At 40.9% G+C, this 26658-nt stretch overlaps 1 protein-coding gene across 1 annotated transcript; it reads left to right on the top strand.

Moving 5' to 3' along the window:
* LOC138964663 (chorion peroxidase-like) lies at nt 1-25210 on the top strand. The gene is made up of 13 exons (XM_070336672.1): nt 1-161; nt 7026-7138; nt 9197-9317; nt 10948-11118; nt 11832-11895; nt 12280-12392; nt 14152-14358; nt 17868-18216; nt 19031-19170; nt 20124-20316; nt 20751-20920; nt 22115-22217; nt 22881-25210. The coding sequence occupies exons 1-13, from the start codon at nt 56-58 to the stop codon at nt 22948-22950; spliced, it is 1920 nt and encodes a 639-aa protein (XP_070192773.1). The 5' UTR covers nt 1-55; the 3' UTR covers nt 22951-25210.
* Nucleotides 25211-26658: the final 1448 nt, after the last annotated feature.

The following is a 26658-nucleotide window of genomic DNA, read 5'->3' as shown; positions in this document are numbered from 1 at the left end:
TGCACATCATTCTGTCCGGTTTTGCAGGTTCTTAATTCACTTCTTCGTCCAAAGAATGACTTTTCGCTTCAAACCAAGAATGGGTTTGGCAGTTGTGTCCTCACACTTTGCCGTGTGCGCTATTTTTCTTAGTGTCTGTCTTTCGTCGCTCACCAGTGCACGTACGTATTTGAGGAATTTTTGTTGAATCTTATGTTGTTGCTGCTTGGAGAAATTCTCCTGCGTTAAATATTTCAAATGTAAACAAGAGCGTTGCGATTTTTTACTTACTTTTACAATCTTTCACTTTTTTAAGGTTCGGATTTTGCGCATGTTTTTTTTTTCTTTTCCTACTTTCTTCCTTTTCTGTTCTGCTTTCTTCCAATGTGTGTATGAGTGTTTTCTTTTTGTTCTAATTGCTTTTTTTTGCTTTTTTTCTTTGTTTCATTTTATCGAATACATTGATCATGCGATGCAAGCAGTCCAAACAACATGAGTGTACCTTTGCCAATCACTTAATGCATGAAGTCTCGGTTTAAAAAAAAATGGATTTAAGTCCCTCTCTACCCGCCCCAACAACGAAATGAAAAGGAAAACTAGGCTTAAATGTAGATATTCAAACATAGATAAACAAATCAATATTTAAATAAATGGATAAATAAATATATGAATAAATAGATAATTCAACCAATCAATCAATCAATCAATCAATCAATCAATCAATCAATCCATATGTAAATAAATAAATGAATAAATAAATAAATAATAAATAACAAAATAAATAAAGAAAAACATTTTCAGTTTTTAGAGAAAATGAATTAAAAAAGCGTTTTTATCTAACACTGAAACATAAAGAGAAAAAAGAGGGAAGGAAAACATCACAAGTATTAACAAAAAATACAGTATAATGCTTAATAAAAAATAAAACCAATAAAAATAAATTGAAACAAGTCGCGTAAGGCGAAATTACTACATTTAGTCAAGCTGTGGAACTCACAGAATGAAACTGAACGCACTGCATTTTTTCACTATGACCGTAGTCCGCCGCTTGTGCATAACGGAGTGAAACTGACGAGCCTGTTCAGCGGGGTAGTGGTTTCGCTGTGCTGCATAGCACGCTTTTCTGTACCTCTCTTCGTTTTAACTTTGTGAGCGTGTTTTTAATCCAAACATATCATATCTATATGTTTTTGGAATCAGGAACCGACAAGGAATAAGATGAAATTGTTTTTAAATCGATTTCGGAAATTTAATTTTGATAATAATTTTTATATTTTTAATTTTCAGAGCTTGTTTTTAATCCAAATATAACATATCTATATGTTTTTGGAATCAGAAAATGACGAAGAATAAGATGAAATTGTTTTTAGATCGTTTAATAAAAAAATAATTTTAATTACAAGTTTCCGATTTTTAATGACCAAACTCACTCATTAGTTTTTAAAGGCGAACATCAGCAGGAATTTTTCTCCCAGGGGGAAGATCTCAAATGGAGGGGAAGAGTGGGGAGAGTGGGGGCTGATTAATGGCCTCCAAATGCGCAACTGACACCCACACCCTCCATCCAGCAAGTGTCTCGGGAACTGTTTAGATAAGCAGGAGTATGCTCCGATTGCTGGACCGAGCAAACCATGGCCCATGCGAAGACTGAAATTGGAGACGGCCTGAAAATTAGCCTGTGGGCATAGGGAAGCTGGGTGTTGACAACTAATGATAACAGACTTGGAGGAACGAGTCCCTGTAGCACATAGCAGACATTCTTTCAAAACTGCGGCTTTAAGCCACCAAGCTGAAATGCAATACCAAACCCCGGCCTTCGTCGAAGATTGCTTTGCCAAAATTTCAATCAATTTGATTGAAAAATGAGGGTGTGACAGTGCCGCCTCAACTTTTACAAAAAGCCGGATATGACGTCATCAAAGGTATTTATCGAAAAAATGAAAAAAACGTCCCGGGATATCATACCCAGGAACTCTCATGTCAAATTTCATAAAGATCGGTCCAGTAGTTTAGTCTGAATCGCTCTACACACACACACGCACACACACACACACACATACACCACGACCCTCGTCTCGATTCCCCCTCTATGTTAAAACATTTAGTCAAAACTTGACTAAATGTAAAAAGAGAGAAAAAACAAACAAACAAGAAGAAGCAATTTTTTTTAAAAGCGTTGAAACAACAGTATTAGTTTTTAGCTTAAAAACATAGAATTGTGCAAAATTAAAAGATTATTGACAGTTTGAGAAGTATGATCACAATATGAAAGCATATCGCCTTTTCCCCATTGACAGTATAATGATTGCATGATATAACTGTTTTATATTAAATGTAAAATTAAACTCAGATATATACAAATGTGATATCTTTGAAAAGTCCGGTTTTGGCTTGACATTATATCCATTTCCAGTCTAGCAAGGAAACTTCTATACTTTAAATGTTCCCATGTATCCACTAAAAAGGAGAGGAAAAAGAAAGCACTGCATGCCACTACTTTCGGATTTACTTATGAATGCTCGAGAAAAAAATTAAGAAGAATGAAAACTTTCCCACACAGAAAAAAAGAAGAATCTTATGCATTATACTATTTATGCTTCTACGCCGTGAGGCTGAACTAATTTCGCAACTGATCAAAACAATTTCAATCTTCAAAATGACATCCGCAAAACAAAGTCTAACTCTGGAGAATAGGCCGTTAGTGGAATTATGTCTAAAATGTGTAAAAGTGAAAGGAGGCTCTTATACAGTTAAACAAACAAAAAAACTAACAAGTCGCGTAAGGCGAAATTACTACATTTAGTCAAGCTGTGGAACTCACAGAATGAAACTGAACGTAGTCCGCCGCTAGTGCAAAAGGCAGTGAAAGTGACGAGCCTGTTTGGCGCGGTAGCAATTGCGCTGTGCTTCATAGCACGCTTTACTGTACCTCTCTTCGTTTTAACTTTCTGAGCGTGTTTTTAATCCAAACATATCATATCTATATGTTTTTGGAATTAGGAACCGACAAGGAATAAGATGAAATTGTTTTTAAATCGATTTCGGAAATTTAATTTTAATCATAATTTTTATATTTTTAAATTTCATGTTGTTTTTAATCCGAATATAACATATTTATATGTTTTTGGAATCAGAACATGATGAGGAATAAAATAAAAGTAATTTTGAATCGTTTTATAAAAACATAATTTTAATTACAATTTTCAGATTTTTAATGACCAAAGTCATTAATTAATTTTTAAGCCTCCAAGCTGAAATGCAATACCGAAGTCCGGCTTTTGTCGAAGATTGCTTGGCCAAAATGTCAATCAATTTGATTGAAAAATGAGGGTGTGACAGTGCCGCCTCAACTTTTACAAAAAGCCGGATATGACGTCATCAAAGACATTTATCGAAAAAATGAAAAAAAAGTCCAGGGATATCATTCCCAGGAACTCTCATGTGAAATTTCATAAAGATCGGTCCAGTAGTTTGGTCTGAATTTAATCGCTCTACACACACACACGCACAGACAGACAGACAGACACACAGACACACACACACACACACACACACACACACACATACACCACGACCCTCGTCTCGATTCCCCCTCTATGTTAAAACATTTAGTCAAAACTTGACTAAATGTAAAAAAACACACCTGGCCAGATCTGGGGTATCTGTTCTTCCGTAGGCTTATGTCACTCATGGTCTCCACTTAGACCACTACTGACGAGCGCTTAAACGCACAGTAAGCCTCCCGTAAACCATCACAGATACTGTCACAGTACAAACACCCTTCCATTTGAACGCTCACCAAACATCCTAGGTGCCCTACGTAAAGAGCGAGCAATTTTCAAAGAATTAATTTTGCGGAGAGAGTGTCAGAGACAATCGGACCGTGGTGCGTTTTGGCGCTAGACCTAACTTTTAAAATCTAAATAATAAATTGACAGCTTGTTACACAAACATTCTTAAATCATAAAAGAATTCTTTTTTCATCAAGACAAGATCAGTACAATTCGAAGTTTTGAAAGTTTGAAAAAAGAAAAGCCCGGAAGCAGGGTCACGCAAGGTCGTGGTTCTCGTAGCAGACGACGGTTTATACCTATGGCCAGTTCCTCTGAACAGTCAAAAGCCATCGCTAGAGTTCTTGTGAACCACAGCCGTTTGTTTCGTGCTTGGAGGTACTTAATAACGTGCTATTGCAGATAAGCTCACAGCGAGTCGCATTCAAATTACTAACTGACGACTACATTGTGAAAAAGGGAAACTTCATCACACGGGTTCACGATGGCTAAGGGGTAAAATAAACCACGCAAAAATAAATTCTTTGAAAATTACTCGCTCTTTACGGAGGGCACCTAGGATGTTCCCGTTTGGTGAGCGTTCACATGGAAGGGTGTTTGTACTGTGTGTAAAAGCCTGACAGTATCTGTGATGGTTGACGGGAGGCTTACTGTGCCTTTAAGGATGCATGCTTTGTATTTTCGTGTTTTTAAATATGTATAATTATATGTATATATTCGCTTTATGAAATGTATTTCAAAAGAAGTTTAAATCTGCTAATTTGTTTTGAAAAGATATGGTAGTCAGTTGTTGTTTTGTCTACGCCATGATACAGACAAATGTATACAGTCAAAGCCCGTGAATAACTATTTTTTGGATTATAAAATCTAATTTTTCTTCCTTACCAGAATAAGTTGATTTGTACGTTGAAACATGAAAGTTTGCATCCTTTTAATTTTTGTTATAATCTTTTTTATTCATGTATGGGGTTTTCTGAAATAAATTCTTTGCCTTGCCTTGCCTTGCCTATAACCCACCGAACTCAGACATGGATAACAGATCCTTTTCCGTTCAAACTTGGTCTTGTGCTCAGCTTACATAATCGTTTAAGGGGGGTAGACCTACCTGGAGTTGGAAAAAAAAGTTTTCTTTGAGAACCTACTAGTGTGTGACATCATTAGAAAGCTAAATCTGTCTATTTTCATTTACAGTTTGAATTGTCAATTAATTTCAATCCAAACTGGAGATATGAGGGTTCTAAGCAGGTGTGTATCAACCCTGAAAACTCAAAACTCAAAATCCGGTCCTATTTTACTCATTATTATATTGCACACAAAAACTAAACCCTTTTAGCATGCAGATTTTCTACAAAAACGCCACTGTTCAGGGTGTTTTTACACCACAGTTTTCTCAGTTTTCATGCTAGAGCCTTGTAATTTGTACTGGAAATAGATTTTAACTATAGCTGGATTCTAAACAAGCCAAACTGTAATCGAACAGATAGATCAAAAATATCATAATTTATACTAAGGGGAGATTAATTTTTTTTATTAAGTTGTGTACATGGCGTTTACTGGTAATATGCAACACACCTGCTTTTCCCTAGTTCAGGCTCCAGGTAAACTTTTTTTTGGTATCACCTTTCCAAAGTACAGCTTTCAGGGATAAAAAGTGTAAGAAGTACGAGGGGGACTCATTATATTTTGCAACCTGGGCAAAGTAATGAAGTCACTACTTTGCTTTTTTCATTACATCAAAGACCAGTTTTGGGAAGACTTATGACAACAAACATTACTTGATTCCGTGCAACCGTTTTCATTCAATGCAATAAGATGTCCAGTAAAGGTGATGGGTCTCCTGCAAGCAGTGTTGACCTTTCGCGAAGAGATTTTCGAGCTATGATGTTTTATAGCTACTGACAGGTAAACTCTTTCCAAGACTGCTTTTTAAGTTTAAAATACTGTTTTGGAAATCAATCTCAACCGAAAGCCACTGTTTTCAGATGGTTCAGATAGTTTATTACTGGCGCGTGGACGTTAAAAAACGTTGACCGTTGTGGTCGAATGGCAACAATCGTTACCCCAGAAAACGTCTCCAGGGTAGAGTCCCTGATTGAGTAGGACCCAGAAATTATATACGCTGAAATACAAGATAGAATGAAGATTTAATCGGAAAGTCTCATTTGTAGTTTTCACGGCTGTTGTGGCGTAAGGAAACGGTGTGACCGTTGGGTCCCCCATAACCTTGGTGAAGAGTAAAAGCGGGGTAGGATGGACTGGTGCAACCATATGCTATGAACATTTGACGGAAGGAGATTTCCTCGCGTTTGGGACATCGTAACAGAAGACCAAACATGGAAAAACCAATAGGACCCAAAGTAGAAGCAACAGTTGGAGGTGTGGGTCTTCCTAAATGAGAACCCACAAGCACAATTCAAAATAAACAGAAGTGCTTCCTAACAAGTGACAGCGTATGTCTTTGCAAAATCCGGCCACGTTGCCACCATATCACTTGAGGACAGACAACCGATAACTGCTGACTGGTATGTCAGCCTCTGCTTGCCTAATTTTGTTCTGGTATGTTGCACACGACGTTCCCAAACGGATGTCTGTGGTCTACTGCCTAATCACGAAAAACCAAGCACGCACACATCAGCTGTAACTCTTGACTTTCTAGCCGCCAATGATGCTCAGCTTGTTACCTATCTATCATATTCTCACGCCATAGACCCCTGTGACTGGTTTAGGTTATCTTCCTTTAAGAGGCAGTTGAAGGGAAAGCAGTTCCAGAACACCAAAGATGCCCGAGCATTCCCGAGGGCGTTAATTTTGACATACCCCAGTCAACGTGTTGGGGTGTCATGGACAGCTGGGTTAAGAGGATGGTACAATGTGTACACGCTCAGGAGGGATTCATCCAAAAACTGGAGTAGACAGATTGGCTGTAAGTCTTGTAGAAAACCCAGGTTGCAAAACATAACGAGTGCCCCTCGTATTGTGTAAAAAGTGATACCAACATTTTTTGGTTGGCAAAATGTTATTATTATCTATTTATTTATTTTTGCTCATGTTTGTGAAAATCTATCAGCTAACCAATTATGTTCCTGAAAAGCTACATAACTGACATAGATGCCCACCAAAATCCACTGAGATGTTACTATGTAGCAAAAATAAACAACAATACACCCAACTCTAGATAGGTCTACCCCCTTAAACGACAAGGACGGTACCTTTCAACACAGGTTTGATGAATTGTTGTGTTTCACGTGCGGACAGAGCAATGCAAGGCTCCCGGGGAGGACGTGTTCTTCGGCTTACCAGAAGTCGTGGATGCAGCCTCCACCAAATCAATCCCCTTCAAAGGGTCCAAGCTCGCCCAAGGATATGGGGTAAGTTTATAAAAGATACTGGACCTTTTTTATCTATTCATTTTATATATTCATTTATTTATTTATCTAAGATTATCATAATTTTTTGTTAATTACAGGACTTTTGAAAAAGGTGGTGAAAATGAAAAGAAAAATTGGAATACAAGAAAAATGGATTCTCAAGTGTGTGTCTATGCCTGTAAAACAAGCTGTGTGTCCTGTGAGATTCTATACTACCCGTCATAAACTAAAGCAGATGAGACCGTTTATTGTAAACATCAGTAGTGTGACTGGAAAGGCCATTTATTCCCCTAGCTTATTCAGCAAACAGATTGATTTTACTTGAGGTAGTGTCTATACAGTGTGATTTTACTTGAGGTAGTGTCTATACAGTGTGATTTTACTTGAGGTAGTGTCTATACAGTGTGATTTTACTTGAGGTAGTGTCTATGCAGTGTGATTTTACTTGAGGTAGTGTCTATACAGAGGAACCTACATCTTAGATAACCCCGAAAATCAGATTCACAAAGGCATGGTTCCCACAAAAACAATTCGACAAAAAAATCCGAACAGTGGAAACTAAACAAGTTTTGCATGTCATTTGAAAGAACAATCAGCTTCATATTAATGACGTTATGGCATGGTGAACCAGGACGGTTTAGGTGTCATTCTTCTCAGAAGCCAAACGAGGCGCTTTTTGAAGCCGTTTTAGCGGGTAATAAAAAACAAGTCGCGTAAGGCGAAAATACAACATTTAGTCAAGTAGCTGTCGAACTCACAGAATGAAACTGAACGCAATGCAACGCAGCAAGACCGTATACTCGTAGCATCGTCAGTCCACCGCTCATGGCAAAGGCAGTGAAATTGACAAGAAGAGCGGGGTAGTAGTTGCGCTGAGAAGGATAGCACGCTTTTCTGTACCTCTCTTCGTTTTAACTTTCTGAGCGTGTTTTCAATCCAAACATATCATATCTATATGTTTTTGGAATCAGGAACCGACAAGGAATAAGATGAAAGTGTTTTTGAATTGATTTCGAAAATTTAATTTTGATCATAATTTTTATATTTTTAATTTTCAGAGCTTGTTTTTAATCCAAATATAACATATTTATATGTTTTTGGAATCAGAAAATGATGGAAAATAAGATGAACGTAAATTTGGATCGTTTTATAAAAAAAATAATTTTTGTACAATTTTCAGATTTTTAATGACCAAAGTCATTAATTAATTTTTAAGCCACCAAGCTGAAATGCAATACCGAAGTCCGGGCTTCGTCGGAGATTACCTGACCAAAATTTCAACCAATTTGGTTGAAAAATGAGAGCGTGACAGTGCCGCCTCAACTTTCACGAAAAGCCGGATATGACGTCATCAAAGACATTTATAAAAAAAATGAAAAAAACGTCTGAGGATATCATACCCAGGAACTCTCATGTCAAATTTCATAAAGATCGGTCCAGTAGTTTAGTCTGAATCGCTCTACACACACACACAGACAGACAGACAGACAGACAGACAGACAGACACACATACACCACGACCCTCGTCTCGATTCCCCCCTCTATGTTAAAACATTTAGTCAAAACTTGACTAAATGTAAAAAGCAGTACATTTCAGTAACTCTAAAACGCATTGCCTTCAAACTTTCAGAGCTTTTTGTTTACGCGTGTTGTAAAATGTACACGACAACTTAAAAGGTTTTTGCGACATTAGTTATATGCTGTTATGCGATTAGAGAATTTTTTTGGGTCCATCAGTTATACCCATCTAAGCATGGCAGGGCTAACCGTTAATCGTGTGTGTGTGTGTGTGTGTGTGTGTGTGTGTGTGTGTGTGTGTGTATGTGTGTGTGTGTGTTTGTGTGTGTGTGTGTGTATGTGTGTGTATGCATGTGTGTGTGATATGTGTGTGTGTGTGTGTGTGTGTGTGTGTGTGTGTGTGTATGTGTGTGTGTATGTGTGTGCGCGCGCGCGCGTGTGTGTGTGTGTGTGTGTGTGTGTGTGCGTGTGTGCATGCGTACGTGGTGTGTGTGTGTGTTTATCTCTGTGTCTGTCCATCACCTGTCTGTCTGTCTGTAGATATGTCATGGTGACCCAGCGGGCAAGTACCGTACGGCCGACGGCACGTGCAACAACGTGTTTAACCATGGCAGTGCTAACCGCCCGCCTCGACGTCTGCTGCCCAACGCTTATGATGACGGTTAGTAGTACTTATATTTTATTTATCGAGAAGAAAAATTGGTTATCACAGCGATGCACAGGCAGAAACGTGTACGTAATTTGTTTGCAATTTTTTGGAAACGACATCTTGTGGAAACTTCCCGTCAGCCCTCGAGGATATACAGGCTGCAGTTGCAAATGGTCTTCACGACAATGTTCAGTGTTCCAAAGTACATTTCCATCAGCCATCGCTGTCATTGTCATAAAACAGCGTTGCCAAATGAATATACATACAACCATCTCAGATATTAAAGTTACTGAACTTGTCACGTCAAGGTGCACGGAGCACCTGGGGCGTTCAGTCATATGCCTCAAGCAGATATCCGTTTGAAAAAATATACCAAGTTTCATTGACTTTCATGCAAGGAGTCACGAACTGCACATTTTTTACGAATTAATTTTGAACATTCTCCGGGCAGGAAAACGTGTCCCTCGCATCTTTGACAGCCATTGATCGTCACGACACAACTTCAAAACTAACTGTTTTATCAACCATCTTACGTATCGCAGCAGAGACTGTAGAGGAGTATACATGCTGTCTCTGATCGCAGTCATTGTCAAAAAATAGCCCGATGAAATAGCTTCGCATTCACCCCCAGCCTAATAGGTTCTGCAGCCAGCCCTACCAAAACAGCTCCGAGTAAACGGCAAGAGCGGACCGGATCTGTTTTTCTCGAACGCTGAGATACAATCACAAAATGCACGGAAATGACCCACCTACATATTTTACCGCCAGGTGGAAACATGAGGCTGCGCATATGCTGTCCGCAGACACAACTAATTTTCTTTCGAGTGCTTGATACGATCTTCTTGTATCACAGAACCCTGAAAAAGAAAACAAGCAATGCCATTTGCATATGAAAGAAGAAGACTCTAATTTTATTCTTGTACAATCTGTTTTATCCTACATACATGAGAGAGATCACCCATGTCATAAATAAACCATATCTTTCAGGGGCGGACGAGGGGGGGGGGGGGGTTCTGGGGTTTCCGGAAACCCCCCCCCCCCAGCCAAAAAATAAAAATATTTGTGTGTGTTTTTTTGGGTTGAGTTTCAATTTTTCGGGTCTTAATCAGTGACAAAATCTGCTGCCTGAAACTGGTAATGATCATCCTCAGAATGCACCAGATTGCACCATTTTGCATCCTTTTTTTCAAAATTTTCCGGGGGGGCATGCCCCCGGACCCCCCTAGCAAGCTAGGCGCTTCGCGCCGTCAGCTCCGCGCTTCGCGCCTTCACACAATATACTTTTGGAAATCCCCCCATAAAATGAACTGATCCGCCTACACGTGTGTATACCATGTGAATGAGGTTAAAGTGTAGCCTGACAGGGTCATCACAAGTAATTTTTTCACAAATATTTGTTTTCAAGCGTGCCATAAATATGGCATCCTTTATCACAAAACAACTTTTCTATCAGACCTTCCCACTCGTAACGCAACAAACGTCGCAATACAGCTCGTAAAAATAATCCTCCCTTTGCAATCACCAGGCGTGATTAGATCTAATAAATTCACAACATGCACGATTATGACCAACTGACACATCCTATCACAAAAAATCACCACAGGCACGGAAATGTCCTACTGACACATCTCATTGCTGCCAGGTGTGAACGCGCCACGCACGCGCGACACGCGGGGAGCGGCGTTGCCAGCGGCAACCAACGTGAGCCGTACGGTGCATCCCACGAATGACGTCAACATGCGCTTCACACTAATGCTGATGCAGTGGGGGCAGTTCATCGACCATGACCTCACGGGATTTCCCATTTCTTCAGGTACGGATAGTTCTTTGGTGGTGGTGGTGGTGGTGGTGGTGACGGCGGTGGTGGTGATGGGTTTTGGGAAACGTGAGCCATGCTGTTGTCTCCCGTTGATAGCGTTGTTTCGTCCGTTGTCAACGGAGAGACAACAGAATAGCTGATCTGACAATTTGTAAAAATGGACACAGATAAGCTTTCCTGACCAACAGAACGGCCTGGAGAAGGGTTTCTGCCTTTTCTGCCCTCGCATCCCCCAAGTCAGGGCCTGGTGACGATGAACCGTGCTGAGATATATGAAACAGTTAATTGATGTCTTAACTACATTCCCTTTTTTCATCATTTTAATATACACAGTGACCTGTATGCGGTAAGCACAGAAAGCCATTCTTTCCCACACAGCTGTTAGTATAGTTACATGACCCTGTATCCAATCTTGCCTTTCCTTGGCCAAGCTCCGTGGCCTCACTCATATTACTGTTGTCAAGAAAACTAGCAATAGGCATTATTGTAGTCCCCCCCCCCTCCATGATTTTGGAGTGTTGAATGAATGTGCTTTCTGGTACTGTCATTAATTTTAAATGATCTTACATGAAACATGTGAAGGGAAGGGGGTGTGCGCACAACTCACCCGTTCCCTCTGCAGCAGCTGTGGTATACATACCCACCTATCTCATTATTGCATGTTAATCTGATTTTGCATACAAGGCAATGTTTTTCTTTTTGCACAGAGGTGGATAGGTCAATCAGATGTTGTGGTGAGAATGGTGAAGTGCTAGATTTCCGTCCAGACAGGTAGGTTCCACATTGTTTAAGTTGAGAATTTAATTTAGACACCGGCAATAAACCTCGAGAGAGAGAGAGAGAGAGAGAGAGAGAGAGAGAGAGAGAGAGAGAGAGAGAGAGAGAGAGAGAGAGAGAGAGAGAGAGAGAGAGAGAGAGAGAGAGAGAGAGAGTATCTTAATTAATTTGTGATTTGCTCATAAATCTTTGCAAAAGTATTGCAATGGATTACAATGTTTCTCGATGTGCAGTACAACACGACATTTTCTTAAACCGAACAAGTTTTACGACTGGATCTTATTTTTATTAGTCCTTACTATTCTGATTACGCTTCATCTTGTGAAAATACTGACTCACGACTCTTATTGATTCTTGTTTTTTTTTCTTTACCAAAAGGGAGTGTTTCCCCATCCTACTGACGCCAGAAGACAGTAACGTACGTTTTGTGGGCAACTGCATGGAGTTTGCCAGGTCCGTCGCTGCCAGGGATGAAGCCGGAAAGAAGATCAGTGAGTTTAGAGTTATTCTCCTTCCTGAGTTGTTTGTAAAAAAGACACCAGAGGTGGTGCCATGACTGAATAATAAACGTGAAAGCTTTCATAGCATCACAAAAATGCGCGGGAACGCCCCACTACAATTCTCAATCGAATCTGATAAATTCACAAAATACAAGAATATGACCCACTGACATGTGACAGGGGAGGCTACCGCTCCTTTCACAGCAGACTCTGCACCCGATTTGTTGGCCTTTAAGTCAACACCGTTGGATTGTGGAATTCTGTTTGTGATGGGGTTTGGTGGTTTCCGATTGTCTGTATGTTCATGGAAACCTTCGGGTTTGCATAACAGTTTTTATAGGGCTAAGAAATTAGCCCTAACATTTTCAATCCTGTTTGATTACACTTCCCCTCCCGAGGTGATCGTAGTGTTTGGGCGCTCGGTTACATCTGGCGCTTGCGAGCAGGGATGGGACTCGGCATGATGTGTTCAGGTAATGGCATAATATGACCACTGAACATTTTCGTGCTGTTCCCATTCTGCGAACTTGGGATGGACAGTGGTCCCCCGGTTCGGAACTTCGGGACGAAGTTCATTCAAACGGGGGCGATTGTGACAGGGGAGGCTACCGCTCCTTTCACAGCAGACTCTGCACCCGAGTTGTTGGCCATTAAGTCAACACCGGTGGATTGTGGAATTCTGTTTGTGATGGGGTCTGGTGGTTTCCGATTGTCTGTATGTTCATGGAAACCTTCGGGTTTGCATAACAGTTTTTATAGGGCTAAGAAATTAGCCCTAACATTTTCAATCCTGTTTGATTGCACTTCGCCTCCGGAGGTGATCGTAGTGTTACGGCACTCGGTTACAGACACATCCTGTCACACAAAATCCCCACAGGCACGGACATGTCCCACTGACACAAACATCTCATTATTGCCAGGTGTGAACGCTCCAGTTGGAGCTGCGATTTTGAACAATCGGTTGTCCCCCCAACCCATCTAAAAATTCAGCTATTAGAGCTGAGGTACAGGAATTTTGCATGTACATTTATTCTTGACACCACTTTACTAGTTTGATGATATTCTGATGGTAACTGTGATGCAGAAAAGTTATTTTCTTTTAAATAAAAAAATCCATTTTAACATTGGCTTGGGCCGCGCAAGGCAGATCAAACCTTTTAACTCATTGTCTCCCAGGTACGGATATATCCATACCCACTCATATGGCTCTATCTGACCAGGTACGTGTATATAAGTTCAGACTGTTAGCTTCAGTCGCTTCCTGTAACGTCCATCTAACGCCTGTATTCCAGCGTGTTGATACACAGTTACTACACAGTTAGTACAATTCTGAGTGACCTGCTGCAGCACAGCTGGTCTCGGCTAAAAAAAAACCTTGGTCAACATTGGTGGGATAGAAAGTGTTAAGCTGGTTATGTTATTGGCGATCAGCGAAAGATTTGAAAATTCTAGCGTCATAAAATGGAGGCTATTGCTGATTATGTTGCCGGCGTTCTGCGAAAGATTTGAAAATTCTAGAAACATACAATTGAGTATATTTCTGAATACTTTTTAAGCTGTTTCTGTTACCGGCAATCAGCGAAAGATCAGACAATTCTAGAGACATGAAATTGATGATATTTTTATACACTTGAGCAGGTCACACAAAGATGTTTGACAACAAATTAGGGTAATGTTGTATTGGGCTCACAGTCCCAATAACTTGACAATCGGTGGCACAGTCAGCATCTGACTGCTCTCTTTCTCCCAGTCCCGCGAGAGCAGGTGAACTCTGTGACGTCATTCATGGACGCGTCAATGGTGTACGGCAGCAGCGAGGAGCTGCAGAGAGAGCTGCGCGAGGTGACGGTGCAGGGGACGCCAGGATTCCTCATGAAGACCTCCGCCAGCGACCTCCTGCCTCGCAACCCCGAGGACGAATGCATCCACAGACCCGGGGAGTTCTGCTTCCTCGCAGGTGGGTACTTGGATACCTTTGTATACACGCAAGCACAGGACGAAGTGCGCACAAAAAAGATCATTTTTTAATCCATGCCAGATTTCGGTGGGTTATAGAAACACAAAAATACCAAGCATGTATCCCCCGAAAGCGGCGTATAGCTACCTAAATGGCGGGTTAAAAACGGTCATACACGTAAAAACCCACTCATGCAAAAAACACGAATGTACGTGGGAGTTTCAGCCCACGAATACAGAAGAAGAAGAAGAAGAAGGAGAAAAAGGATACCTTTGGCAGCGCGAGTTATCTGCTATCGGCCGTTCATACATGCAGATGTGCCATGACGACCATGAAGCATTACACTAATTGGGAGAAGTCGACTTTGCGAAGTCTTTTTTCCAGCAAAGCTGGCTTCACGAAGCTTTGGCGTTGAATTTTTGGTAAAAGACTTTGCGAAGTGTTTTTTCCCGCAAAGCTGGCTTCACGAAGCTTTGGCGTTGAATTTTTGGTAAAAGACTTCGCGAAGTGTTTTTTCCCGCAAAGCTGGCTTCACGAAGCTTTGGCGTTGAATTTTTGGTAAAAGACTTCGCGAAGTGTTTTTTCCCGCAAAGCTGGCTTCACGAAGCTTTGGCGTTGAATTTTTGGTAAAAGACTTCGCGAAGTGTTTTTTCCCGCAAAGCTGGCTTCACGAAGCTTTGGCGTTGAATTTTTGGTAAAAGACTTCGCGAAGTGTTTTTTCCCGCAAAGCTGGCTTCACGAAGCTTTGGCGTTGAATTTTTGGTAAAAGACTTCGCGAAGTGTTTTTTCCCGCAAAGCTGGCTTCACGAAGCTTTGGCGTTGAATTTTTGGTAAAAGACTTCGCGAAGTGTTTTTTCCCGCAAAGCTGGCTTCACGAAGCTTTGGTGTTGAATTTTTGGTAAAAGACTTCGCGAAGTGTTTTTTCCCGCAAAGCTGGCTTCACGAAGCTTTGGCGTTGAATTTTTGGTAAAAGACTTCGCGAAGTGTTTTTTCCCGCAAAGCTGGCTTCACGAAGCTTTGGCGTTGAATTTTTGGTAAAAGACTTCGCGAAGTGTTTTTTCCCGCAAAGCTGGCTTCACGAAGCTTTGGGGTTGAATTTTTGGTAAAAGACTTCGCGAAGTGTTTTTTCCCGCAAAGCTGGCTTCACGAAGCTTTGGCGTTGAATTTTTGGTAAAAGACTTTGCGAAGTCTTTTTTCCAGCAAAGCTGGCTTCACGAAGCTTTGGCGTTGAATTTTTGGTAAAAGACTTTTCCGAAGTTGACTTCGGGCTTTAATTAAGGACAGCCTTGAGCAAGCCTTTGACCAGACTCGGTTCTGTATTATCGCAGATTGGTTCTTCCAACACTGTTCCCCAGCACTCTGTCTGGGTTTCTGAGGCCTCCCTGAGCAAGTTTGGTACAGTTTTGAGCATCTTCATCGTTTTATATACTCTATGCGCAATTCACAAAAGACGTTACTTTGTAAATTGCCCGCTAAGACAGCCTTGAAAGCAAAGAAGTAAGTTTCATTTGAAAATTTAAGTACAGCTGAAAAAATGCGACCCCTCAGTGAATAAGATAGATTTGGAACCAGCTCTTTTTCGTGGGGATCCTTAGCGAAAAAATGATTCCATAAACAAGTAGTCTACCTGAAATTATAGATCCATTCAATGAATGATCATACACTGCTCGTGTTAGTAGTGTGTTTATACTGGCCCACAGGAGCTTATATCACATTAAAGCGCCGGTCGATTGAAGTATCCTACTCCTGTATTCTTACTGTAGTGTTACTACTATTATTCACTACTTCTTATTAGACTACTCGTGAATAATAGTAGTAATACTACAGTAAGGATAAAGGAGTAGGATACTTCAATCGACCGGCGCTTTGATACAAGCTCCTGTGTGCTGGCCTATAGCCTGTCCTTAACTTGGCGAAGTCGACTACGCGAAGTACACTTCGCGAAGCTGGCCGCACGAAGCTTGAGCACCAAGTTTGTTTTTAAAAGACTTCGCGAAGCTGGCCGCACGAAGCTTGAGCATCAAGTTTGTTTTTAAAAGACTTCGCGAAGCTGGCCGCACGAAGCTTGAGCATCAAGTTTGTTTTTAAAAGACTTCGCGAAGCTGGCCGCACGAAGCTTGAGCATCAAGTTTGTTTTTAAAAGACTTCGCGAAGCTGGCCGCACGAAGCTTGAGCACCAAGTTTGTTTTTAAAAGACTTCGCAAAGTCTTTGCAAAGTCGACTTGGGGCTCAGGACCGCCTTAACTCTGAAGCATCTCATGATCATGTATTAATCAAAGTTTGGTAATGTTGAACTTTAGTGTTGTAAAATCATAGCTCACAATTCAGAGGCATTTAAGCCTCCAATTTTGCAGAACCAGACCTTGTAAGCATAACAAGTCATTTTAGATACCTTTGAAGTCACGGAATGAACTGTTCAGATGCCTTTCGTTAACATAGGTTTCAGAAGAAAACCATGGGCACAGCCATGTTTTCGAAGGAGGGGAGGCAACTCGGTCCGAATCTGTCTATATTACGAAGGAGGGGAGGCAACTCTACGTATGCCTTTTCTCGTCATTTTTGTCGATTTGTTTGTTTGTTTGTTTAACGCCCAGCCGACAACGAAGAGCCATATCAGGGCGGTGCTGCTTTGACATTTAACGTGCGCCACACACAAGACAGAAGTCGCAGCACAGGCTTCATGTCTCACCCAGTCACATTATTCTGACACCGGACCAACCAGTCCTAGCACTAACCCCATAATGCCAGACGCCAGGCGGGGGCGGGGACGTAGCTCCGTTGGTAGCGCGCTGGCTTTGTAGCCAGTTGGTCGCTATCAGCGTGGGTTCGATCCCCACGTTCGGTGAGAGATTTATTTCTCGGGGTCAACTTTGTGCAGACTCTCTTCGGTGTCCGAACACCCCCGTGTGCACACATGCGCACGAAGAAGATCCCACGTTCACAGCGAAAGTCTCAGGGCTTGGAAAACACGAAGACACGCATGCATCATCTCTCGTCTCTGATTATCATGATCGTATTTCGATACTTTGACGAGACAAACCCAATGCTGGTGTGTCAAAGAAGACAGCCTTGTTCGAATCAAAGTATCACACCATATCTTCAGCGTATTACCAATACCTGTCCCAATATAGACCAGTTGGTCTAAGAGGACGTTAAACCCTAATAGTCAGTCAGACGCCAGGCGGAGCAGCCACTAGATTGCCAATTTTAAAGTCTTAGGTATGACCCGGCCGGGGTTCGAACCCACGACCTCCCGATCACGGGGCGGACGCCTTACCACTAGGCCAACCGTGCCGGTATTTTTGTCGATCAAATGACCAAATTAATCAATTCTGATTAAGTTTGGAGTACCCCAGTCCGTCAAATAATTTCATGATACATATTCTTTGGCTTGATTACAGGGACTTGTATCAAAAATAAGTCCAAAATGACACTGGATTGTTAGCTATGGATTTACAACGCTGAAGTTCAAGATTACCCAAAGTTCTCTATCAGTATCACCTTTTCAGGCGACACAAGGGTGAACGAACAGCCAGGTCTTGCCACCATCCACACGATGTTTGTTCAGCTGCACAACACGATCGCTCGAGATCTGAGACGGGTCAGACCCGGAGACACTGACGAAGACACGTTCCAGGTCACCAGAAAAATCGTCATCGCCATCATTCAAAACATTCATTACAGCGAGTGGCTTCCCCTGATCATCGGCCGAAGAACGCAGAGAGACTTCGGGATTCTGACGGGTGTCCGAACCGAGTACGTCCCGAGTGTCGACCCCCGGGTAACTAACGCATTCTCCACTGCTGCCTTTCGCTTTGGGCACTCGCTGATTCCGGAGGAGTTTGTCATAGGTGGCAGGTAAGGGAACAGTGACAAGTGTGTCGTGGGTCGACCTATAACACAAATGCGTCCAATATTTAGGATCTGCCAAAGTCATTTTTTTTCAAAATAGACCTTATTTCCGTTGGAAATATTTGAAAACCCGTCATTATCTTGTTTTTAATCCTCAAAAGTATTCTGAGTAAGGCATCGGTAATAAGTTGTAATTGTATATTTTGCCGCATGTCATTTTTCAATGTTACTGTAACTTTACATTTGCAAATCTGTCATCCGAGTATTTCTAATTTTCAACATCATTCGAGTTATTATATCCATCCGTGTTTTACGTTAAAAGCATGTGTTACTTTTAACCTTTGCTATCGTGAACTTGCTTAATTGTTCTACACCAATGTTATGCTGTTACTCTCTATTTCCCCCTCTTAGGTAAAATTCAGTTGTGAAAAAGTTACACCGCGTTAATACCCCGTTCACACATAGACGCCGCTTCTACTTCGGTGGAAAAGTGGCCGAGAGCGGGGCCAATCGTTGGCCGAACGTGGGAGGATCTCCATGAGCGTGGTTTGGTCGGGGTGGGATCTTCTAGGTCAGGAAGCTGCACGCTCTCTCCATGTTTATTTTGAACGTGCACAAAATAAGCGTAGCCGGGTCGTGGCCATATGCCCCGATTTGATAACTTTTTCCGATCGGGATTGATCGGGGTGATCGGCATGGTCTTCGTAAGGTCGCAGAGCTATGTGAACGGGGTGTTATCTGAGGTTATGCGTTACCCGGCAATTTATACCACACCGGTGTAACTGAAAGTGTGTTGATTAAATTGTCGTATGTTGGACAGAGCTCGACCTCTACGTGAACTATTCAACCGTCCCGACGAACTGTTCGACGACTTCAACGACATGATCCTGTCCCTGTTCAGTCCCCTCAGAACTCAAGGCTCCCACGTTCTGGACAGATTCTTCACAGGGGAAGTCACAGGTAAGTGCCTTTGTGTACAGTCGAACCTGTCTAAAGAGACCACCCAAGGGACTGAGCATAAGTGGTCTCTGTAGGCAGGTGTTCATTATGGACAAGGGATTTATATCGTCGGAATAACCGTCGGGGATCTTTTGGGGTGGTCTTAAAGTTTATGGGCAGGTGGTCTTAATGGGCAGGTGGTCTGTATGGGAAGGTGTCTTTATGGACAGGTGGTCTTTATGGACAGGTGGTCTTTATGGACAGGTGGTCTTTATGGAAAGGTGTCTTTATGGACAGGTGGTCTTTATGGACAGGTAGTCTTAATGGACAGGTGGTCTCGAGGGCAAGTTCGACTGTATCTCTGGGAATCTTCAATACAGAAGAGTTTGGCGTCCATTTCGATGCGATTAGGAACTTATGCCTTGAGCTGTCGTCTTTATAACCATAAGGGTAATGGAAGTTGAGTACATGCAATCTTGAACAAAATGCAACAGCTCTACATTATGCATTATGGGCCTTCTTTGGAAAGAAAAATAAACACAGTGTAAAATTTGTGTATTGAAAGTTCACATTGGTTTCGTTCGTTTATTGAGCTTTCAGTCTTTTGCTATTGCAAGAGTTTACCGACAGCACATTGAAAAGTCTAAATTTATTTGAAAGCCCTCTAACAAAAGATATATATATACCTTACCTGCCTCAAACGAGTAACAAGGTGGCAGGAAAAAGCGTCATAGTAAGCGACTGAAGCCAGTATGACTTTATTATAATCCGCATCTGTACCTGGCAAGGAAATTCTCAATCTTCTACTGTTCTTTGTCAAGGTCATATGTTCGAGCCTGAGAATAATGTCAACGGAGTTTCAAGTCGCGATTCGGTAATTGTGTTTGTTGTACTCTTCTGCTTCTTCTTCTTGTCGATCACACATACTCTTCTGCTTAAAATGCACTCCGTTATCAAGGTCGTATTTTTTCAAGGTCATTTGTTCGAGCCTGAGAACAACGGTAAACCCAGTCGCGGCCTTGACCTGGTGGCCTTGAACATCCAAAGAGGTCGTGACCACGGCATACCTCCCTACAACAAGTTCCGACAGTTCTGTGGGTTACCTTCGCTGACAAAATTCGAAGACCTGCCTTATGAGGTCGCTTCAGCCTTTCGACAAGTGTACAAGTAAGTCTTCGTCTGTCTGTCGACGTCGTCATCATCATCGTCGTCGTCGTCGTCGTCATCATCATCATCATCATCGTCGTCGTAAGTGACCATGCAATCGCAGCAAGTGCATCATCGTCGTCACCATCGTTTATCTTCTCTCTTCATGTAACCTTTACACACACACACACACACGCACACACACACGCACGCACGCACGCACGCACGCACACACACACACACACACACACACACACACACGCACGCACGCACGCACGCACACACACACACACACAACACCTCTCGTGCCCTGTGTACTATAGGTGCTACGCTTCAAGCTTGTTGCCAATACTTGAATATTGTTTTGTCTTAGTTTAACGTTCCAAATACATACCTTTCTTGGTTTTTGTTCTATTGTGCTAATTCTTGTGCATTTTATCTTGTTTCCCCTACAGCTCAGTGGATGACATTGACCTATTCAGCGGCATCATGTCGGAACCACGTGATCCTGGTCAGCTGGTTGGTGGGACGCTGGCCTGTCTCCTAGGCAACCAGTTCCACGCTCTCAAGTATGGCGACAGGTTCTACTTCGAGACTGACCGCATGCCAGAGGGCTTCACTGATGGTAAGTGTAAGACACACAGTTTATGCAAGTATGCTTAAATCTTTTCTTCTTCTTTTTACATTTAGTCAAGTTTTGACTAAATGTTTTAACATAGAGGGGGAATCGAGACGAGGGTCGTGGTGTATGTGTGTGTGTGTGTGTGTGTGTGTGTATGTGTGTGTGTGTAGAGCGATTCAGAGTAAACTACTGGATCGATCTTTATGACATTTTTCATGAGAGTTTCTGGGTATGATATCCCCAGACGTTTTTTTCATTTTTTCAATAAATGTCTTTGATGATGTCATATCCGGCATTTTGTAAAAGTTGAGGCAGCACTGTCACACCCTCATTTTTCAATAAAATTGATTAAAAAATTTTGGCCGAGGAATCTTCGACGAAGGCCGGACTTGCATTTCAGCTTGGAGGCTTAAAAATTAATTAATGACTTTGGTCATTAAAAATCTGAAAATTGTAATTAAAATTATTTTTTTATAAAACGATCCAAAATTACGTTTATCGTATTCTTCATCATTTTCTGATTCCAAAAACATATAAATATGTTATATTCGGATTAAAAACAAGCTCTGAAAATTAAAAATATAAAAATTATGATTAAAATTAAATTTCCGAAATCGATTTAAAAACAATTTCATCTTATTCCTTGTCGGTTCCTGATTCCAAAAACATATAGATATGATATGTTTGGATTAAAAACACGTTCAGAGAGTTAAAAAGAATAGAGATATAGAAAAGCGTGCTATCCTCCTCAGCGCAACCGCTACCCCGCTTTTCTGGATTGTTAATTTCACTGCCTTTGCCACGAGCGTTCAGTTTCATTCTGTGAGTTCAACTGAGCTTGACTAAATGTTGTATTTTCGCCTTATGCGACTTGTTTCTTCTTTTTTTGTCATCTTCTTTTTCTTCTTCATTTCTTCTTTTTTTCCTTTTTTAAAATAATCTTTTGTTGTTGTTTTGTTTTTGCTTTTTGGTACTCTTATAAATAACTATTTTTGTTGAACAAGTTTAAAAGAGATCCAAGAACATGACAACAATAACCGTGCGGGGCTGTATACAGATTACTAACGTCATGATAAATAGTGGTTTTACTCCTCAGCTTGCTGACATCAGGCGGATGACGATGGCACAATGTGTGTTGTCAGTCCATTGGGTGATGTTTATCAAAATTTACTGACGTCATAAGTGTGTGTGTTGCAGCTCAGCTTGCTGACATCAGGCGGATGACAATAGCACATGTGTGTTGTCAGTCCAAGAGGGTGCAGGGTGTTCAGAAGAAAGGCTTTGAAATCCCCAGCAACAAGTGAGTAAAGACTTTCTAGTGTTTAAATATAGTGTCCTTACCCAGCCACAGCACTGACCAGGCTTGCACAAGGAATAAGAGCATCTGTTCTCTTGTACACATACAACCGAATCAAGAGCATAATTATAGCTGTATTCTGTACCGACTGATAATGGATTGATAGACAAAAGGTGGCCTCTTTGGCCATTGGATGGATGCATGGATGGATGACATATTTGGCTATTGGATTTATGGACGGATTGATTAAATGATTGTATAGATGGATGGATGGATGTATTTTAGTGATTGATTAATTAATGGATGGATTGGTGGATATACTTATCGATTAATAGAATGATAAATTGTCTGACTGTTTGATTGATTGATTGAATAATTGAATGAGTGAATGAGTGAGTGAGCGAGCGAGTGAATGACTGAGTTAGTGATCGATTGACTGATTGATTGAATAATTGAATGAGTGAGTGAGCGAGCGAGTGAATGACTGAGTTAGTGATCGATTGACTGATTAATTGAATAATTGAATGAGTGAATGAGTGAGTGAGCGAGCGAGTGATTGACTGAGTTAGTGATCGATTGACTGATTGATTGAATAATAGAATGAGTGAGTGAGCGAGCGAGTGAATGACTGAGTTAGTGATCGATTGATTGATTGATTGATTCCAGCAACCCAGTCGTCGGGTGCATTCCGCTTCGTGACGACTTTCTGAACTTCACGCTGTTTCAAGAGTTCTGAGCGTCAAGGGACCGGGCGGAGGACAGTAAAAGTGCAGATTGCACGTGCTAATGACCGTCCCCACGCAAAGAATGCTGTACCCCGTGTCTTTCCATTGAGTTGACATTAAAGATACCTTGCTTCACGTGTAAACGATCTGGGACACCACCACAGATCTTAACAGGTGGTGCAAGAACATAATTTTATTTCTACTTGAGAACGTACCAATAATCTAAAGTCTGACAACTTTCTGTACAAGGTGGGCTTTTGTCATCAAATAATATTTTTAACTCACGTTTATAATTATGTTCATCTTCAAAATTAGATAGGCCAAAAATATCCACAGTGCGCATAAAGAAGGCTTGCTGCTGATTGTTGGCAATTGAAAGGATAGTCTTAGCCTACGTGGACGCCCAGACACTAATGTGGCGGAAGGAAATAACATTTTAAAGATAGTGCATGTTCTTCGCGTGTTAAGGCAAAAAAAAAAATTGTCTGTTTCTGGTCACCCGACCGACCCTAAATTTCGGCGCCGACCCTAAACTTTTTTTTTCCAAACTCAAAGGTTTTTTTTGTTTTGTTTTTTTGGTGGTAAAGGACAGGGTGAGAAAATGAACAACAAAAACGTGTGAAAACGAAAGTCCGCTGACGATTTGTAAATGTGTTGAGTGTCTTGTCTCTATGTATAGTGAATCCAGTCTCTTTGCGCGATTTTTAAAGTTAGTTTTATTGGTCTACATTTGGAAAAAAAAAATCCCTACCTACCGACCCTATTTTTTTTTATAGCCATGTTACCAGAAACAGACAATTTTTTTTGTTGGCCTAATCACCGTGTCAATCATCATGGTTATGTCCAGGCTTGGACACGACGTAATTATACTAAACAACTATTGCGTGGCAGCTTTTTGTGTGAAGAATAGATTTAAAACAAATATATATGGTATGACCTTTTTTTTAATTTGATTTTGTAACTCACAGTTGTGTCTATCTGAGAAAAGGAATTCATCCCAAACTTCGCACTTTGCACAGGAATAGCTAAGCTGTTGGTGTTCGCTTTGTGTCGTGTCTCAGTAGAAGGATGCTTGTATGATGTGTACAAGCGTCGACAGATCCAGTGTGATGGGTTTCACGCGACGGAGGGCATCTTTAATGATGCGTTTTTCAGCCAATAATAATTTACCACTCTGCACAGAAAGCATGATTTTTTTTGCATGTGTCCAGGTGGCCAAAGCAATGGACAAAATATCCGTTGAAAAGAAGCGAATCTTTGAGCAATTATGCATGTAAGTTAATGCACTTTACAACTTCAAAATATGTCTTGGATCAACTGTGCCTTGAGAATTTTATTATTATGTCATTTTTTTTTAAAAGATTTCCAGTTGTTGTTTTTAAACGGTCTTCCCTTTGTATTGAAGCATTCTGCTAGCAGAGGTGTTTTTTCCGTTGTTGGTTTTTCTTTTTCTAACGGATTAATCTTTTTCGTGTGTTGTTTTGGTCTGGAGTACGTGATGAATATTCCACAAGAAAATTCTTTTTATTCTTTCCCGTCTTCGTGTTTGTATCAGGTATTCTTATTTCTAACTAAGTAAATCAGTTCCAAGTTAAAACTTTCCACTGAAAACCGAGCTCTAATCCATCGAGCGAATAAAACACTGAGGACTGTTCTATTTGCTACAAAATCAAAACAAAGCATCAAAGGATGGAAAAAAGAAAGAAGGAGAAAGTGACCAGAATAAAACGACCCCATACGCAGCAGACGACTACAACATTATACCGCAAAGTTCGATTAAACTAAATTCGGTAACTCTGTCCCATGCTATTGTTTTGGCCGGTAAATAACAGTCCCATTTTTCTGTTCCAAGAATAAGTTAAGTTATTTGAAATTAAACTCGGGATCCCTTTTTATTTCCATTGTTTTGGCCACAAAAAGGCATAAAAGGCACGTGTGTTGTGGTTAATGTGTTAACTATGTTTTATTGTCATCTTTGCTCAATTTATACTTTTGGGTTCCTTTGCTTTGAATTGATGAAATTGGCCACGAACTTTTTTTCCGGTCCGATGAAAGAAAAGGCCACAGTTTAAAGGCACAGTCAGTGTGTGCGCCTTCGTTTGCGAGGCTGGTACTACAAATTGTTCATACGAAATGACAAACACAGGTTACAAGCGATAACGCACAAAAATACTGGTTTATTACTCTACATCTGATTACTAGATATCAGTAATGCATATTATGATACAGTATTGTATATTGCGGTAAAAAACTAAACAGAAAGAAAAAGAGTTCAAAAGAAAACAAATTATTAGACATGGCAAAGGTATCAAAAAGGCATAAACAAAACACAAGAAAAAAAACCGGGAAAAATAAACAATCACAAAACAGGCGAAGACAAACAGACAAGAAAGTTACAATACCAAACACTCGTTGGTTAATCCTTTAACAGTAAGAAAGGATTACGTTCCTTACGTTAAACAATACAATAAACACTAAGAATACTCAAGAAACTTAGCATAAATACGTTTAAATCCAAAATGGCTACTTTAAGGAAAATACAAAACGTTGACTCGTCAGGCAAGGAATACAATAGCAAACTGTCATACTAAAAAGTCTCTAAACGACAACGTTCCTGCGTTAATCAAAGTCACAAACAAGATATTTCCTCATCCAATTTCCCCCAATAGCGTTATTAAAAATAAGCTCGTTTACAAACGATCACCACAGACCGCAAGCCCCTTTGCCTAAATTCCTTTAACGTAAGGCTAGGATAAGTCAGAGAAAACGTTTCACTTCGAACCGCTTCGTTTATCACAGAAAACACAAGTTATCATTTGTGAGTGGTAAGTCTCGTGCGTTTCGATTAATTCAAAGATGCAAAGATTTTCGTTGTTGATATAAAGGGACTTGACGCTCACTTTCTGCACGCTGAGAACGCCACTTCCTACAGTGACGCTGAGAACGTTCAAAAATACCATCAAAATATTAATTCTGCCCTACAGCGTTTTAGTTGGTCCATGATGGGTCCAACCATTTGTTTTCCTAATTCATGTCAAGCCTCTGATGCCAAGAAATTGAGTGAAGCCGACCCGCTTTGAATTTTCAACTGTAATAATATGACTAAGGAGTTACGCCCCTTATCCGTTCGTTATCAAAGCCTTGTGTAGGGAACGTCATGGCTTTGAGTTCAAAATGTGGCGGTTAACCGTTCAGAGGAACTGGCGCTTTGCAGAACCGTCGTCTGCTACGAGAAAGACGTTTTGCGTGACACGTTTCCGGGCTTTTCTTTTTTCAAACTTTCAAATCTTCGAATTGTAACTGATCTTGTCTTGATGGAAAAAGAATTCTTTTATGATTTAAGAATGTTTGTGTTACAAGCTGTCAATTTTTATTTAGATTTTAAAAGTTAGGTCTAGCATCAAAACGAGGCGCCTGATAGTCCGTTCGGATTGTCCACATAAATAATGTCTCACCCTCGACAGAAAGCAGCCAGGACGTTCCCGTTCGGTGAGCGTTCAGATGGAAGTATGCTTGCACTGTATGTAGAGACTCGGGGAGCTCAGTGATGGTTTACGGGAGGCTTACTGTGCCTTTAGTCTGTGCGATATATCAATATTAAAAAAAACATTGCAAAGAAAACTAATGTGTCTGCTTTTGTGTGATTTTTTCCACTTTATTTCACACACCGAGCCCCTAGTACCGTCCCTGTGACTGCGGTGTGGGTGTGGGTGTGTGTG

This window comes from Littorina saxatilis, linkage group LG4, assembly GCF_037325665.1.
Source record: "Littorina saxatilis isolate snail1 linkage group LG4, US_GU_Lsax_2.0, whole genome shotgun sequence".
Classification (NCBI taxonomy): Eukaryota; Metazoa; Mollusca; class Gastropoda; order Littorinimorpha; family Littorinidae; genus Littorina; species Littorina saxatilis.
This window is presented reverse-complemented; position numbering and strand designations above follow the sequence as displayed.